General features: G+C 39.6%; 1 protein-coding gene across 4 annotated transcripts in view; it reads right to left on the bottom strand.

Moving 5' to 3' along the window:
* Positions 1-908: 908 nt before the first annotated feature.
* DTL (denticleless E3 ubiquitin protein ligase homolog) overlaps positions 909-19,153 on the bottom strand; it is an 89,354-nt gene continuing 71,109 nt past the window's right edge. For 3 of the 4 annotated variants that reach the window (XM_077991800.1, XM_077991819.1, XM_077991809.1), the window contains 2 exons: positions 4,657-5,489; positions 909-2,888 (listed from right to left, as the gene is read on the bottom strand). In XM_077991800.1, the coding sequence (XP_077847926.1) occupies positions 2,790-2,888; positions 4,657-5,489 (932 nt within the window). In that variant the 3' untranslated portion in view covers positions 909-2,789. 4 annotated transcript variants of the gene reach the window in all.

Raw genomic sequence — 19,153 nt, 5'->3', positions numbered from 1 at the left:
GTGTGAGAAGCAATGAGATCTACCCACAAGAGCTCAACTGGGCCTACATTTAGCCCTTTATGGAATTATGAAGCAGAAACCACTTGTGTTGAATTGCCATAGGGAGGAAATGAACTCAGTTTTTCTAGTACAATATTTTCACTCAGTCTCTCTTCTGACACACATTTGTAAAATGTTGCCCACACTACCTAGTTGTGGAATTGATTTTTCTCTGTGAGACTACTTGGCCTTTGCTTTAAGAGCAATGTAAAAGGAAGTCTGGCCCTCTTGGGACTAGGAAAAGCAGAAAAACAGAGTTAGTAAAAGCAGAAAAAAAGAGCAGCAGTGCTCTCAAAAAGCATTTGTTGAACCCACACACGACTGATGTTACGAACATGGCCATAGGCTAATTTCAAGCTGGGAGTTAAAGCTGTTTTAAGCTATTAGGGCTGGGGATGGGGATAATGGGCTGACCCTCAATACAAGAGTAGCTACACATGGTCTTGATCCATCATCAGTTAAATGTGCAGTCCAGATGAAGAAACATTTGAAGGGACTAGTCAGTCATCCTCACAAAATTAAATTAAGGGCCCGTGTTGAAACAGCCAAAAGCAAACTCTTATACGGGATCCTAGCAATAGTGCTTGGAATGTATTCAAATGGAAAAGTTTGTGCTGGAAATACTTGTTTAGAAAAAGAACTACATCACTCCACCCTCCTTTATCAAGTAATCCAAGCCATCTTAAATGCTCAAGGTCTGACCCAGGCAAGATGTTTTTTTATTAAAAGCTCTTTCAGCTTGAAATAGATTATAACTTTGGGAATAAACATTTTATTTAATGAACAAGTAGAAGGGATTCTTGACTACTATAGTTCTTTTGTGTAGACTGCTTCTAGGTAATGCAAAAAGCTCAGAAAAGGACATCAGATAAGGTAAAAGGCTTTATTATTCAGGATCAGCTCAAAGTCTGACACCGACACAGGCAGGGATAATTATCTCATTACAGTTGACCTTTGGCACCCATTTAAAAGTACTAGCTTTCCAAGTGAGACATATTATACCCAGTAGACTCTCGGTATAGTTTCTGACAGCCAAATGTATCCCAATTTCACTCAGTAGTGCTGCCAGGAGATGTGTAGGGATACAAACAAAATCACCTACTTTATCAATCTTTTTCTTTTTCATGGATTTTTCCCCCCATTGGCTTTCAAAGCAAGTGAGATAAACAGCATTACTGGCAGATATTGGTCATAAATAACATCTTTCCAAAGCCCAACAGTCAAAAAACAAACACTAGATATAAGCAGATTTCCTAAATATTCAGTTAAGGCTATGTTGTGCTTGGTTTTGACCAGAGCAATTCTATGGCTTCCTTTTATTTATTTTTCTCCCTGGATGAAACTATGCTTACTTGACCCATGCAATTTCAGTTGTTACAGCTTTAACTTATAAGATCAAAGGAATTAAAAAGTTGTCAGTAAGAATAGATTTTCAAATAATGACAAAAACCGACATAAAGTTACACAGTCCTCAGGGATATGGATAAAACAAAGTTTCATGATTGGAAGGAGGCTCCCTTCTAAGTACGTAGTACATAGAAAGTATGTAAAGCCTCTTTCTGTGAGGTTACAAAGGTGAAAAATATAAAACAATGGTTCAAGATCACTGATACATAATTGTTGCTTAAGGGGAGGGATGTTGAAGATATTTTGCACATTATTAACTTAGAGTCAGTCTATACACTCTCTGTATTAAATATCTAGAGAAAATTCTATTACTTTTCGGCTCAAGGCTATCTATACTAAAAGGCTATTGCTTTTTATGTACATGAAGAGAAACTCAAGGTTTATGTTTCTGGTTCTGGATTTTCAGTTAAAAGCTATATTCTGTTATAAAAATATCAATAAGAAATCATCACTTTTTTCTTAAAATGTGATGACTTATTTTTTTAAAAACATTGCAGCCCCTAAAGAACCGATGACTACACCTGAATTCAAACCCCAAACTGATTTTATAAAACATCTTCCTCTAGTAAATGGCGAAAATCACAACCTCCTGTAGAAAGTGATGTTGGGTTGGCTGACATACCAGATCGCTTGGTGAAAACATGGGGACCCGAAATTTCATACGGGAGATATATTTGAGAGAAAAAAGACAAACACAGCTTTCTGTTGTTGTTCTCCTAGTTTCTCCAAAGAGTTGACATTTATCACTGCATTTAAAATAAAGATGACTTTAACTCAAGAGACTGCATTTTAACACTGAACTGATATAAATGTACTTATCTGAACATCACATTTTTACACATACTTAAAAAAACCTCCACAAAAGCATAGTGAAAAGATTATGTATTTCAAATAAAATTATACATGTTGGAGGCAGAACAGAACCAGGGGTCTTCAGCAGAGGATTTCTTCAGCAGTCAGCCTTCACAGGCCTCATGCTGCAGCTGGCAGATACTTTTCACTGAGCATAGAAAAGTTTCAGGATAACAAGAAACTTGTTTTTTGCCTCCATGAACCGGGATGTCATTATTGTAGAGAACATGAATAATTTAAAAAGTGAAAACTATTCATTCAAAATGCTAGAGTGACAAATTTACTTTATGAAATTTAAACACAGCATTCATCCTGGGGAAGCTGCATATACATTATGGTAGCAGAACCAGATTAGGTACATTTCAGCATTGAAAATATTTTGTCTAAAAATGAAAAGGCAGCTTTCTTAAAGACCAGAGTTATAGAGTCAGTCTTGTATTTTTCATCTTATTTTAGTGGACCAAAGCTCAGTAACTCACTCAGATTAGAATCTATAATTCTGTTGAGTGTTCAGGACCACAGAAGTCCTCCTGGGACTTTCTATGGAAGTATGTGCAGATTTTCCTCATGGAGCTGGGAGTGATGGTGACCTAGAGGAAGAAAGTTTAGATTTCAGAGATTTCCTTGAAGTTCAACTGTTACCAAGTTATTACTAAGGTGTACCTTAAATTAGGCCGCCAGAAATTTGATTGTTTAGTTAGCCTACTTTCAGCTCCAAATACTTTTAATGGCAATGTCTTTTTGGCTAATTTGTACTGACTACAGTAAAAACTTAACAGATGATATGTAGGGAAAGAAAGCATAGACTTTTTATGTGAAAAGAAAACATTTACTAGCTAAGTCTCCTAATAAGAAATGAAGAAGTTACAATTAACATCCTTTTTGAAATAAATGAATAAATCAGCCCCCCCATTTATAAACAAAATAGGTATTCAAATGGAAGCTGTTACTCTCTTCTGAAGTTGACATTATCATCATATAAAGGTAAAAAATTTTTAAGAAATGTTAGCTTCAAATAAATTACAAGACCAACACACTATTTCTACCTTTTAAAGATTTTAAGATTTATTTATCAGTGAAAGTAGTTTTTCCTTGAAACTACTTTTCTGCTAACACATAGCTGAGACCAGCTCCCTTGAAAAAAAAAAAAAAATAGAAATTTTGGCTAGGGATAAAGAGCAGTCACAATTTTGAGAGAAGGAAAGATTCCTTATAACTCTTTTTTCTCCACTTTCTACAGCAAGGTCTTGATTGCAGTTTGTGTACTAAGTTGTCTTTAAAATGTATCAGTTTATTTTTCTAAAATTATGGGATAGGCCTTCATGAGAGCAGGTGGGGGATATGAACACTTATTAAACCAAAACTGGCCTAAGGTTGGTTATCTAGCTTCTGCCCTTTAAAATGGCAGATGATGCTGATCATGATCCCGGATTCTATTTCAATCATCCTGCCACCACTTCCATAACTCATAACAAGAGCTACTGTGAAGTATAGTGGAAACTTGGTTAACCCATCTCCCCTCAACATGCAAACAATAGAAGCTTTTTATTCCCTCTGACAGGTGCCCATAGCTCACCCAATGCTCTCAGCTACTTCTGCCTCCACCACTGTAATGAATCTTGTTTTTCAAGGTTCACAAACCTATTTCTGCCAGCAATCACTGATGACTGATATTATCTAATTTAAATATTAAGTCAGTCAATGAAATGAGTTCTAAAAAGATAAGTGACACTACACTGAATGTTAAAAAGAATAGATATAAGTGTCAAAAGTATTACTGTGGTGTGGCAAGATGATTATAAAAGACTGGGGAGAAGTCATAAAAATCTAGAAAGATTCTGTACTCAAATTGTTCTGTAAGTATCTAAGTTTCACTGTATTTTAAATAATCACAAAATGTAATTACAAACTGGAAATCTACTTATGGATGTTGGCAACTTTCCTATGAACAACAGCTTTATCTATAAAAAGAGGATGGCATACTGTCTAACAGGGGAGGGGAGATATTTTTGAATTGATATCCTGGAGCATGATGAGGGCTTTAGTGAATCAGGCAACAGGGCTGAGGAGTATGGACCCTGACAGGAGGGATTTTAATGGGATTAAGTAGAGTTGCCAGATAAAATACAGCACATCCAGTTACATTTGAATTTCAAACAAAAAGTTTCTTAGCATAAAAAATTTTTAGTTAAAATATGGCCCATGCAAAATTTTGTATTTATGTGCTAAATTTGGTAGCACTAGGAATAAATAGATTGCTTTCTTTAAAAAAAAAAAAAAAGCATCTTGACTTGAGACATCTGGGTGTCTGGCCTCTTTTAAGTTAGGAAATGTATCTTCCCACCACTGCTGACTTACCGGGCTTGGCGATGTCTTTCCGCTCTGTCTCCTGGAATTGGGTGTCTGGGATGATGGACTTCGTGGAGATGGATTCTCAGCCTTCCGTTTGGCTGCCATGGCCAACAACCAGTTTTTATTCTCTGGGGAACTATTCTCTTTGCCTACCATTTCAGACCCTTCTCCACAAGGTCTCAAAGGAAGAGGTAGCGTTCCACAGCTTTCTGAAGCATATGGACTGACAGGAGACAGAGGCTCTGAGATACTTGTACCAGCTCCTTCAATTTTGCTTGATTTGGTAGGACCTAGAGAGTCCTTACTAAGGTCTTCCTGGTTACCAGCAAGGCAGCACAGATCCAAATGAAGATTTTCAACTTGGCCATCAAGCTCAGTCACACAGTTACAACTCTTCACACACTTTTGTTTCACACTCTCCAGACAGCTTGAGTCTAGCCTCCTCTTTACTCTATTTCTAGACTCAGAGCAAGCCTCTGCTTGGGATGACTTCTGGCTCACGGGAATAAGGGCTTTTCTTGGAGACGTGATCTTAGTCTCGGAAGCAGGTGGAGTGATGGGTGGTGATGAGGAAGGTGTTCGGGTCACCCAGTTTCTAATTGACATCTTGAAAGATGAAGGTGGCTTGGGAGAGACGGAGGAGACAGAACCTCTTCTGTTGAGGGGAGACCGGGCCTTGGCAGGAGGGGTTTTAATAGAGAACGTAGGAGTATTTGAAGGAAGAGGGAGGTCTCCAGCACAGCTTGGGGCACAAGCTGCGGATGACGGGGAAGAAATGGATGCATTGCACTTTACCCTGGGGGCTTTGGCAGGAGTACTCTGGCTACTCGTTACTGTTACTGAAAAAGAGGAGAGGATCATGAAAATCAGAAGTGAAAGCCATACAAAGTCCCTAAATTCTCATCAAGAAAAATCATAGTTAACTTAATTATCTAAGGGTCAATTTGCCAGTAAGTAGGTTATATACATCACTTGATTCCAACCATACCCTTTTATCATTTCCAAGTCACCAATCTCCCAACTATCCCATTATAAAATATATACTTGTAAAAATCAACAAAATACCAAAAAACATAAAGAGAAAAAATTTAAAGCGCCTACATAAACCACGTTTAGCATACTTTCTATATTTGTGCATGTGATACATACTACATATCTCAACTTCTTTCTATACAAAAATGAGACTGATAGAAGGGGAAAGCGGCAGATAGGAGGCAGGACTAACTTGCCACTCAGAACAGAACAGCATGTGGAGACTCACATAGTGAACTCTGGCTCCAAGAACTACCGCAGGAACATATCAGAAAAAACAAAAGAATTAACAGATCCTTTGAAAGAAGTAGCTTGCTGCTGCAAAATCCATAAGACAGCAGAAAAATTGAGTGCCTGAAGTGTGAGAGGGCTCCCGAAACTGCATGCTTGGTTGAAGAAGACAACCATCCCTGATAGAGAACTGGTCTTCGGTCAAGGGTATATGAGCAGCTGTACTCCCCTGCTAGAACCTCCAAACAAATTCTCAAGGTCCAAAGTGTGAGAGGGTGGCTGTGCATGGTGGTTCACGCCTGTAATCCCAGCACTATGGGAGGCGGAAGTGGGTGGATCACTTGAGGTCAGGAGTTCAAGACCAGCCTGGCCAACATGGTGAAACCCTGTCTCTATTAAAAATACAAAAATTAGCCAGGCATGGTAGTGTGCACCTGTAGTCCCAGCTACTCAGGAGGCTGAGGCAGAAGAATCGCTTGAACCCAGGAGGTGGAGGTTGAAGTGAGCCAAGATCTTGCCCACTGCACTCCAGCCTGGCCGACAGAGCATGACTCCATTTCAAAACAGAAAACAGTGTGAGGGGTGAAAATCCACCTCTGCACACATCCTCAATGGGGAACCTGAAAATCCAGATCATAGGAGAAGGAGAACTGAAATAAATTTAGAGAGCCAAGCAAAATATATAAGTAGAAGCAGCAGCAGGAAGAGCCCTGTAGGCACTCCTGGTCCCCAGGGAAACCATTTCTGACTATTTCACAGGGGTCTTTGGAGAGGGCAGCCAATGGCATTGGGGAATGACCATAGGGAGAAGGAGACTTTCAGCTGAACTTTGTAATAATTTCAACTGAGCGTGAATTTTCCTGGGCAGAATCTGTGGGGGGGATGGGACAAACAGGAAGTGCACATATGAGCACAGAAGCCGTGGCAGGCAGATGGGCAAGGTCTAAAACCCCTGCTTGCTTTCTCGGGGGGGAGGCGTGTAGTCTAGGGCACGATATCCACCCTGTGCACTGGAGGCATGGATATAAATTTGATTCTGTTGGGCTGTTGGGGAAGCACGGCAGGAGTGAGACTGGCCTTGCTGGCTGTGGCCTGTCACTGCCGGCTTTCCCCTATTTCCCTGGTGATGTGTATGAAGCAGCAGAGGCAGCCATAATCTCCCTTAGAACATAACTTCATTGGCCTGTGAACCACCACTCCCACCACCCAGAGGCCACAGCAAGCCCCACCCAAGGAGTCTGAGCTCAGACACACTATCCCTGCCCCCACCAGATGGTCTTTCTCTAACCGCCCTGGTAGCCGTAAACAAAAGACATAAACTTGTGGGAGCTCTATGGTCCTGCTCATTGAGTAAGAAACCCGAACATTTATCCACGCAACCTTAGGGCAAGCTTATATCCCCGCTATACTACCACCGCAGTTGATACTCTCTTGAAAGCAACACCTCTGGGCTGGAGGCCAACCAATTCAAGCCATCACAGCAACTCAACAGAACAACCCTGCTCCAAGAAAGGAGAAAATAGCAGCTAATTCTACTGCCTGTAACATCTCTGCCAACCAGAGGTCCTGAGTCTGTCCATGTAATAACTTCAGTGCTAGTAGAACTAGCATTCAAGACAACCAGTGCACTAAACAAAACTACAACCAAATACTCTCACACAGTCCACTTCATCCCCTTGCTACCACCTCCATCAGAGCAGGTGCTGGTATCCATGGCATACAGACCTGAAGACAGATCACATCACGGGACTCTTTGCAGACACTCTCCAGTACCAGACTAGCACCCAGTAGCTCTGCTGAGTGGCTCGACCCAGAAGAGCAATAACAATCACTGCAGTCCGGCCCTCAAGAAGCCCCACCCCTAGGGAAGGGGGAGAGCACCACATCAAGGGATCACCCTGTGGGACAAAATAATTTAAACAGCAGACATTGAATCCCAGATCATCTGATATAGTCCACCCAAATGAGAAGGAACCAGAAAAACAATTCTGGTAATATGACAAAACAAGGTTCTATGACCACCCCTAAAAGATCACACTAGCTCACCAGCAAATGGATCCAAACCAAGAATAAATCTTTGAATTGCCAGAAAAGAATTCAGAAGGTCAATTATTAAGCTACTTAAGGAGGCACCAGAGAAAGGTGAAAACCAACTTAAATTTTAAAACAAAACAGGATGTAGATGAAAAGAATCTCCAGAGAAACAGATATCATAAATAAAAAACAATCATGACTTTTGGAAATGAAAGACACATTTAGAGAAATGCAAAATACACTGGAAAGTTTTAACAATAGAATCAAACAAGTAGAAGAAAGAATTTCAGAGCTCAAAGACAAGGCTTTTGAATTAACCCAATCCAACAAAGACAAAGGCAAAAGAATAAAAACTTCTCTGGCCTTGCTCGAGATCTAGACATCCAAATACAAGAAGCTCAGAGAACACCCAGGAAATTCATCACAAAAAGATCATCACCTAGGCACACAGTCATCAGGTTATCTAAAGTCAAGATGAAAGAAAAAATCTTAAGAGCTGGGAGGCAAAAGCATCAGGTAACCTGTAAAGGAAAAACCTATCAGATTAACAGCAGATACCCTACAAACTAGAAGGGATTAAGGTCTTATCTTTGGCCTTATTAAATAATTATTAGCTGACAAAATAATTATCAGCCAAGAATTTTGTATCCAGTGAAAGTAAGCTTCATAAATGAAGAAAAGATAAAGTATTTTTCAAACGCTGAGACAATTTGCCACTACCAAGCCAGCACAGTTTACAAAAACTGCTAAAAGGAGTTCTAAATCTGGAAGCAAAACCTCAAAATACACCAAAATAGAATCTCATCTCATAGTGGGGGACTTCAATATAGAAAGTCAACATAGAAACAGTGGACTTACACCCTAGAACAAATGAATTTAACAGGTTATTTACAGAACATTCTACCCAACAACTGCAGAGTATACATTCTATTCATCAGAACATTCATGGAATATTCTCCAAGATAGAGACCATATGATAGGCCACAAAACAAGTCTCGATAAATTTAAGAAAATCAAAATTATATAAAGTACTCTCTCAGACCACAGGGGAATAAAATTGGAAATCAACTCCAAAGGGAATTCTTAAAACCATGCAACATTAAATAATTTGCCCCTGAATGAACTTTGGGTCAATAATGAAATCAAAATCAAGCTGGAAATTAAAAAATTCTTTGAACTGAATGAAAAAAGTGACACAACCTAACAAAACCTCTGAGATACAGCAAAAGCAGTGCTAAGAGGAAAGCTCACAGCATTGAGTGCCTACATCAAAAAGTCTGAAAGAGCACAAATTGACAGTCTAAGGTCACACCTCAAGAACTAGAGAAACAAGAACAAACGAAACCCAAACCCAGGAGAAGGAAAGATATAACAAAGATCAGAGTAGAACTTAGTGAAATTGAAACAACAACAACAACAACAAAATACAAAAGACAAATGAAACAAAAAGCTGGGTCTTTGAAAAGATAAACAAAATTGATAGCCCATTAGTGAGATTAACCAAGAAAAGAAAAGAGAAGATCCAAATAAGTTCAATCAGAAATGAAACAGGAAATATTAACAACGAATACCACAGAAATACAAAAGATCATTCAAGGCTACTATGAACACCTTTATGCTCACCAACTGGAAAACCTAGGGAGATGGATAAATTCCTGGAAATATACAACCCTCCTAGATTAAACCAGGAAGAAATAGGAACTCTGAACAGATCAATAACAAGCACTGAGATTGAAATGGTAATTAAGAAATTGCCAACAAGAAAAAGTCCAGGACCAGATGGATTCACTGCTGAATTCTATCAGACATTCAAAGAAGAACTGGTACCAATCCTACTGAAACTATTCCAAAAGAGAAAGAGGGAATCCTCCCTAAATCCTCCTATGAAGCCAGTATCACTCTAATACCAAAGCCAGGAAAGGACATGACAAAAAAGAAAACTACAGACCAATATCCCTGATGAACGTAGATGCAAAAATCCTCAACAAAATACTAGCTAACCAAATCCAACAGTATATCAAAAAGATAATCTACCATGATCAAATGGATTTCAAACCAGGGATGCAGGGTTAGTTTAATATACACAAGTCAATACATGTGATACGGCATATAAACAGAATTAAAAACAAAAATCAGGCTGGGTGTGGTGGCTCACACCTGTAATCCCAGCACTTTGGGAGGCTGAGGAGGGCAGATCACTTGAGGTCAGGAGTTTGAGACCAGCCTGGCCAACATGGTGAAACCCCATCTAAAAATACAAAAATTAGCTAGATGTGGTATCCCAGTTACTTGGGAGGCTGAGGCAGGAGAATCCCTTGAACCTGGGTGGCGGAGGTTGCAGTGAGCTGAGATTGTGCCACTGTACCCCAGCCTGGGCAACAAGAGCTAAACTCTAAGAGAAAAACAAACAAAAACACATGATCACCTCAATAGAAGCAGAAAAAACATTTCAGAAAATCTAGCATCGCTTAATGATGAAAACCCTCAGCAAAATCAGCATAGAAGGAACATATTTTAAGGTAATAAAAGTCATCCATGACAAACCCACAGTCAACGTTATAGTGAATGCAGAAAAGTTGAAAGCATTCCTCATGAGAACCAGAAAAAGACAAGGATGCCCACTTTCACCACTTCTATTCAACATAGTAGTGGAAGCCCTAGCCAGTCACAGCCAGTCAGAAAAGAGAAATAAAAGGCATCCAAATTGGTAAAGAGGAAGTCAAGCTGTCGCTGTTAGCAAATGATATGATTGTATACCTGGAAAACCCTAAAAACTCATGCAAAAAGCTCCTAGATCTGATAAATGAATTCAGTTAAGTTTCAGGATACAAAATCAATGTACATAAATCAGTAGTACTGCTATACAGCAATAGCAAACAAGCTGCAAATCAAATCAATAACTCAACCCCTTTTACAATAGCTGCAAAACCAAAGAATATACCTAACTAAGGAAGTAAAAGACCTCTACAAGGAAAATTACAGAACACTGCTGAAAGAAATCAGACGACACAACAAATGGAAAAACACATCCTATGTTCAAGGATGGGTAGAATCAATGCCGTGAAAATAACTATACTGCCAAAAGCAATCTACAAATTCAATGCAGTTCCCATCAAAATACCATATAATTCCTCACAGAACTAGAAAAAACAATCCTAAAAGTTATATGGAACCAAAGAACAGCCCACATAGCCAAAGCAAGACTAAGCAAAAAGAACAAATCTGGAGGCATCACATTACCTGACTTCAAACTATACTACAAGGCTATAGTCACTCAAATAGCATGGTACTGGTATAAAAATAGGCACACAGACCAATGGAATAGAAGAGAGAACCCAGAAATAAAACTAAATACTTACAGCTAACTAATCGTCAACAAAGCAAACAAAAACATAAGGTGGGGGAAAGGACAACCCTATTCAATGGTGCTGGGATAACTGGCAAGCCACATGTAGGAGAATGAAACTGGATCCTCATCTCTCACCTTATACAAAAATCAGCTCCAGATGGACCAAAGACTTACATCTAAGACCTGAAACTATAAAAACTGTAGAAGATAACATGGGAAAAACTCTTCTAGACATGGCCTAGGCAAAGAGTTCATGACCAATAACCCAAAAGCAAATGCAAGAAAAACAAAGATAAATAGATGGGACTTAATTAAACTAAAAAGCTTCTGCACAGCAAAAGAAATAATCAACAAAGTAAACAAAGAACCCACAGAGTGGGAGAAAATCTTCACAATCTATGCAACTGACAAACGACTATTATCCAGAATCTACAAGGAACTCAAACAAATTGATAGGGAGTGCTGGGAAGGGAAGAGCATGGCCCCTTTAAATGATACAGAATGAGGGAAGAGAAGTGCTGGGTAGAAGGTGTGATCCCTGGCTAGGGCTCCATCCCCACGGACCTAGGTGAGGACAGGCATTTCCTGCCCAAATGTTGCATTTCCCAGACCACCTTGGCCTGCCACGCCCCCACCCTGTGCCTATAAAAACCCCCAAGACCCTAGCAGGAACACATGGTGACTGGATGTTGTGAGGAACGCATCAGCAGAAAAAGACACAAGTGGCTGCTCCTCAAGCAGACGTTGAAAGGAGCACGCTGGCGGAAGAGCACGCTGACAAGCTTCGGCAGGCTGGCCGGCCAGCAGGGCATCAACCGGTGGAATGATGCAGTTTGGTCGGGGCAGTCAGAGGAGAACTTGGGCCGCCAAGGGCCCAGCTCCAGGGGAAAATCATCTCCCTTCTGGCTCCCCCATCTGCGGAGAGCTACTTCTTCTGCTCAGTGGAACCTTGCACTCGAATTCTCCAAGCCCACATGTGATCCGATTCTTCCGGTACACCAAGGCAAGAACCCCGGGATACAGAAAGCCCTCTGTCCTTGCGATAAAGCAGGGGTCTAATTGAGCTAGTTAACACAAGCCGCCTATAGACAACAAAACTAAAAGAGCACCCTGTAACACATACCCACTGCGGCTTCAGGAGCTGTAAACATTCACCCCCAGACACTGTTGTGGGGTTGGAGCCCCACAGCTTGCGCATCTGTATGCTCCCCTAGAGGTTTGAGCAGCGGGGCATTGAAAAAGACAGCCACACCCTCACTGCACGTCCTGCAAGGGGGACAAGGGAACTTTTCCAGTTTTAAAATCAGCAAGGAAAAAACCAAATAATCCCATCAAAAAGTGGGCTAAGGATATGAATAACAGAAAATTCTCAAAAAAAAAAAAAAAAAAAAAAAAAAAAGATATACATAGGGCCATCAAACTTACGAAAAAATGCTCAACATCACTAATAATCAGGGAAATGTAAATCAAAACCACAATGCAATACCACCTTACTCCTGCAAGAATAGCCGTAATTGGGGTGGATGTGGTGGAAAGGGAACACTTTTACACTGCTGGTGGGAATGTAAACTAGTACAACCACTATGGAAAACAGTACAGAGATTCTGTAAAGAACTAAAAGTAGATATACCATTTGATCCAGCAATCCCACCACTGGTATCTACCCAGAGGAAAAAAAGTCATTATATGAAAAAGACACTTGCACATGCATGTTTATAGCAACATAATTTGCAACTGCAAAAATGTGGAACCAGCCCAGATGCCCTTCAATCAAAGTGGATAAAGAAAATGTGCTGTGTATATATATACCATGGAATACTACTTAGCCATAAAATGGAATTGAAATAATGGCATTTGCAGGAACCAGGATGGAGTTGGAGACCATTATCTTTTTTTTTAAACCTGTTGTCTCGCTATGTCGCCCAGGCTACATTGCAGTGGCACAATCTCGGCTTGCTGCAACCTCAACCTCCATCTCCCAGGTTCAAGCAATTCTCCTGCCCCAGCCTCCCAAGTAGCTGGGACTACAGGCATGCACCACCACGCCTGACTAAGTTTTGTATTTTTAGTAGAGAGGGGGTTTCACTATGTTGGCCAGGCTGGTCTTGAATTCCCGACCTCAGGTGATCCACCTGCCTCGGCCTCCCAAAGTGCTAGGATTACAGGCATGAGCCACTGCGCCTGGCCTGGAGACCATTATTCTAAGTGAAGTAGCTCAGGAATGGAACCAAACATCATATGTTCTCACTTACAAGTGGGAGCTAAGCTATGAAGATGCAAAGGCATAAGAATGATACAATGGAATCTGGGGACTCAAGGTGGGAGGCAGGTAAGGGATAAAAGACTACACATTGGTTACAGCGTACACCACTGGGGTGATGGGTACACCAAAATTTCAGAAATCACTACTAAAGTACTTATCCATGTAATCAAACATCACCTGTTCCCCCAAAACTATTGAAATTTTTAAAAAAGGAGAGATCACTATATATATACACTATTTAGTAATCTTTTATCTCAAGTCAATTTATTTGTATTATGTATATAGGCTATAATGTGATGTTTTGATACATGCATACATTGTAGAATGATTAAATCAAGCCAATTAACATCACTTCATATATTTTTGCGGTGAGAACATTTAAAATCTACTCAGCAATTTTCAGGTACATAGTACATTATTCTACTCTCTGCTCCTATGAGTTCAACTTTTTAAGATTCCACATGTGTGATCATGCAGTGTTTGTCTTTCTGTGTCTGGCTTATTTCTCCTAGCATAATGTCTTCCAGGTTCATTTCTGTTGTTGCAAATGACATTAACTTTCTTCTTTTTCAAGGCTGAATAGTATTCTATTGTGTATATACATCATATTGTCTTTACTGTTGATGAATACTTAGGTGATTCCGTATCTTGGCTATCATGAATAGTGCTGCAGTGAACACTGGAGTGCAGGTATCGCTTCCACATACTGCTATCATTTTTTTGGATATATACCCAAAAGTGAAATTGCTGGATCATTTGGTAGTTCTATTTTTAATTTTTTAAGAAACTGCCATTCTGTTTTCCATAATGGCTATACTAATTTACATTCCCACCAGTGTACAAGGGTTCCCTTTTCTCCACATCCTTACCAATACTTGCTACCTTTTGTCTTTTTGATAAAAGCTATTCTAACAGGTGTGAGGGGATATCTCATTGTGGTTTTGATTTACATTTCCCTGATGATTGGTGATGTTGAGAAGTTTTTCATATACCTGTTGGGCATCTGTATGTCTTCTTTTGAGAAACATCTATTCAGGCTCTTTGCCCATTTTAAAATTAGGACCAACCTGCTTCCTTAATGTATCGTGAACATTTCCCACATTAATACAGATTTACCTTATCATTTTTAACAGCTACAATGTATTCTAAGGTATAGGTATTCTACAGCACATTTAATGCTGCCATTAGCATTCTTATATATACTCTTGAGCAATGCTAGGGCAGAAAGGCACTGCACAGTGGCTCTCAAACAGGAACCCACAGATCTAAAATCTGGCACAATCACTTACTATGTGACTTGGGCATAACCCTTTATCTCCTTGGACTCAGATTCTTTATCTGTTAAATGGAGATAGTTTTTCTTTTCACAAGAAGCCATTCAATCAGTTACGTGTTTAGGTTATCAGGCCTCACATGGCTTTCCACTTTATTTTACAAATGACTACTATTTTCCACAAAAAAAAAAAAAAAAAATTCAGAATCTCAGTGCTTGCTCTCTGTAAATCAAATCAAACTTAGTAAATAGGGTTTCTGTGTGTGTACCCATCCCTTTGTTTACATACGATGGCAAGTACTTCAGGCAAATTTTTATGAACTTCATGCTTCTTCCCTCTCAGGCCCTACCACAGACAACACTTTCTCAATTTCCTTCTGAGCTTTCTAGATTGCTGAAATAGCATTCCTGTTGTCAGATAATAAGGGCATTTATTTATTTCTTAGTCACAAAGCCTTTGAATTGTTAACTATGATTTTTACCTAATTGCATTTATATCCAGCTGAATTTAGGATGGGCTGATATAAAAATGCAATCTCTCTTTTAGCAGAAATAAAGATTGGCAAGTATTCACTTTAGTCAGTTAATTATTCTGTCCTTTTTTACTCTGTGCTTTTCACTCCTAAAGCAGTCTTGCCTTGAGAGAGAGAGATTCTACAAATTGACTTTTGCTTAAACTTTTCTCGTCAACCATATGTTTAGAACCAGCCAAAATGATACGCTCTTTTTAATAAGGATCATTAATGAAAAACCCCATTTTGTCATAAGGTGCTATGAAAAGGACTTAGTAACAGGGACCTATTCATGAAGCCTCTGGTTATGGCTCTCACACTAATGCTCTAGAGCTTGATAACAGCTATTTTTTTCAGCAGAAGGAAGTTTTCATTTGTTGCACTCCTTGGTGCAGGTCAATAGTCACTGCACAGCTGCCACAGTCATCTGTCATCTGTTCCATTTAAGTAGGTCAAAGCGTACATCTAGGGCAGAAAGTTCTAAAATTTTATGAGTCCTATAATATGCCAATTAACAAGGCAGGATTGGAGAAGAAGGAAGAGTTGGGACAGGGACAAACCAGGTATGTAGGTTTCTGAAACTTGCATGGCATACACTGGAAGTATTTACTGATAGGGCTGGTATAAAATTGATGTGTTGGAAAGTTGGGGCATTTCCTCTTCCTTCAGGATGTCATGGTGAAAGAGGAAATGGACCATGGGGGTCAAAGAGATTTTGTTAGCTTTGAAGGTTAGCAAACGCTGGGTCAAATTTAGTGTGTGTGTATGTGTTTTTTAAACAGTAACTAGATTATAACAGTATGAAAGTTAATGGTAAAAAAATTCAACCAGTACAGAGGGGACGAGGGTAGAAACAGGATCCTCTTTTCAACTTTTTCATTTCACTTTTACATTCTTGTGCATTCCACAATTTTCTCTATGCCTATTTAGCATATACAAAGGTTATGTACTGTACCTTAAAAAACTCCAAAATACAAATGGATACTATATCTATGTACATGTTCTGCAATTTGCTCTTTTATTTTTATGTCTCTTCATGAAAGTACACATAGATGCACTGCATTATTTTTTACAGGTGCATTGCATGCCATTATATGAGCCTACACATTTAAATATGGCATGCCATTTTCTTTAGTACTTCATCTACTTAAGTAGACCAACTCCTTATTGACCTTAAGCAATATATGAAATTTGATGACATGGTAGCATAGATGGAGTTATTGCCCTAAATGCTTCCTAAAGTCAGTTCCTTTGAAGAATTATAAGGAGTCTACTAATAGTTTGCAGCTTCTTTCTTTATTTTTTGAGATGGAGTCTTGTTTTGTCGCCCAGGCTGTAGTGCAGTGGCATGATCTCAGCTCACTGCAACCTTCACCTCCTGGATTCAAGCAATTCTCCTGCCTCAGCCTCCCGAGTAGCTGGGATTACAAGTGTGTGCCACCATGCTTGGCTAATTTTGTATTTTTAGTAGAGATGGGGTTTTGCCATGTTGGCAAGGCTAGTCTCGAACTCCTGACCTCAGGTGATCCACCCGCCTCGGCCTCCCAAAGTACTGGGATTACAGGCGTGAGCCACCGTGCTAGGCCAGCTTCTTTCTATATGAGAGTTTGCCATCTGGCCTCAGCCTGCCTTTTCAGTCTTATCATGAACTTTGCTATTCTAGGATCATGTTACAGGACACTACTAGTTGCTTCCTGAACAAGCTGTGTACTGTCACATTTCTTTGTTCATGTGGTTTTCTTGCCAAGTCAGCTCCTCCTTTGTCAGGCAGAAATTCTTCTCATGTTTCAAGACTCTGATGACAACGTTAACTCCATTGTGAAGAATTCACAACTTCTTTCCTCTTCTCCCACAGAGGAAGTAGGTTCTCAGAGTCCCTTGTTTATACAGCTAATGGCTGTGTGCTACAGTTTTTGAATATGCCTCCTAGACTAGACTGTGAGCCTAGAGAGCAGCTAACAATGGTTTATTCATCTTTAGGCCCAGTGCTCCTATAGTGCCTAGCAAGGAATTATTAAACAATGTTTGTTAAGTTTCATTACTGCTGACAAGGATACAGGTGAGGTTCTAGGCATCAGAAAATTAACTCCATAATTATCCTGTTGACTTGTGAGACTGCAGCAATTGAGACAGAACAGGTAAGGTTTCCTTCTCTTTAGGATAAGGATAATCAACTTTGTCACTCAATAATGCTTAAATCAGAGGTTCTCAATCCTGGCTACATAACAGACCTACTTGGAGCTTTGTAAAAATACAGGTACTTGGCCTCCACCCCAGTCCTATTGAATCAATCACTGGGGATACATGGACTTGAAAAGCTCCCCAAGTAGCTATGATGCATAGCCAAGATTGAGGACTATTGGTTTCAGCAGTGCTATGAGATCTCTGGCTAAAACACAGGGAAAGAACAGTAAGCAATAAAGCAGGTGCCGGCTGGGAACAGTTGGGCAGGGGAAAAGAGGCTGTGTCTTGGCACTTAAACCCTTCCAGTTAATGTGTTAACTGGGGGGTTTACAAACCAGGGCCAGAAGTGAAGATATGCACCCCAGGATAGCAATGAAAGGTTGGTGTGGCAATTAGAAGCTTGGGAAAGCAGGGGAACATGATTTTCAAGATGGCAATGTGATTAGAAGCAGTAAATCTGTGGCTGGAAGCTGGCTTAGAGAGTCGAATGGTCAGTGTGCCAGCCTTTGGCACCCATGTCAGGTTGTTGCTTTGTAGTGCTCTTCAGAGTAACCCTAGCATCACCCATAAATGGGGTAATCTAGTATATGCATAACTCTTACTCTGATCTTAACCTGAACTTTTGCCTTGCTTTGTTAGGTTCTAAAGAAGGCAGTGCTGCAGAGTGGTTCCGAGCATGTGTTCTAGAGTCAGACTGTAAGCGTTCAGTTATAGACTCTGGTTCTACAACTTCATAGCTATGAGATTTTAAGCAAGTCTAACTTCCTTGACCTTCCATTTCAGTTGTTTTCATAATTAAATGAGATAATCCGAGTAGGTCCTTAGAACAATTATGCTAGGAGTCAATAGTGGCTAAACGTTGTTATTATTACAACTCAAATTTGGTCAATATGTAACTTTTTGGTGACTTGGCTTCTAAGAATAATTAATGGCACACTAAAAGTACATAGTTAAAAGCCAGATACTTTTCATCACAAATTTTAAAAAATGGTATAGTCATTAACACAAGAATTTCACCTTTGGGAATCTTATTTTAATGGGAAGGGGGACCCTAAATTCAGGGAGGAAAAATCTCCAACTTTTAAAATATTGGAAACAAATGTTTAACTACAATAGAATAGCTAGGTAAATTATGGAACATTTACTCAAGTATAGTATTTTAAATAGTGTTGCAAAAAAGATAACATAGAAAGTACTTAAGGCTGGGTGCTGTGGCTCATGTCTGTAATCCCACCACTTTGGGAGACTGAGGTGGGTGGACTGCTTGAGCTCACGAGTTGAGCCTAGCCTGGGCAACATGGTGAAACCCCACCTCTACAAAAAATACAAAAATTATCCAGGTGTGATGGTCAGAAGTCAGAAATAAACCCTCACATTTATGGTCAATTGATTTTTGGCAGATTTTTACTAAGGGTGCCATGACAATTCATTGGGCTAAAGAATAGTCTCTTTAACAAGTGATGGTGAGAAAGTTAAATATCCATATGTAAAAAATTAATTTGAATGCCTAACTCACCATAACACAAAAATAAACTCAAAATGAAACACAAGCCTAAATTTAAAAACTAGAAGAAAGCACTGGAGTAAATCCTTGTTACCTCAGAATAGGCAGTAGTTTCTTTGAT

The sequence above is a fragment of the Macaca mulatta genome, chromosome 1 (assembly GCF_049350105.2).
Source record: "Macaca mulatta isolate MMU2019108-1 chromosome 1, T2T-MMU8v2.0, whole genome shotgun sequence".
Taxonomy (NCBI): domain Eukaryota; kingdom Metazoa; phylum Chordata; class Mammalia; order Primates; family Cercopithecidae; genus Macaca; species Macaca mulatta.
The sequence above is the reverse complement of the archived record's forward strand: the minus strand, read 5'-3'. Positions and strand labels throughout refer to the sequence as shown.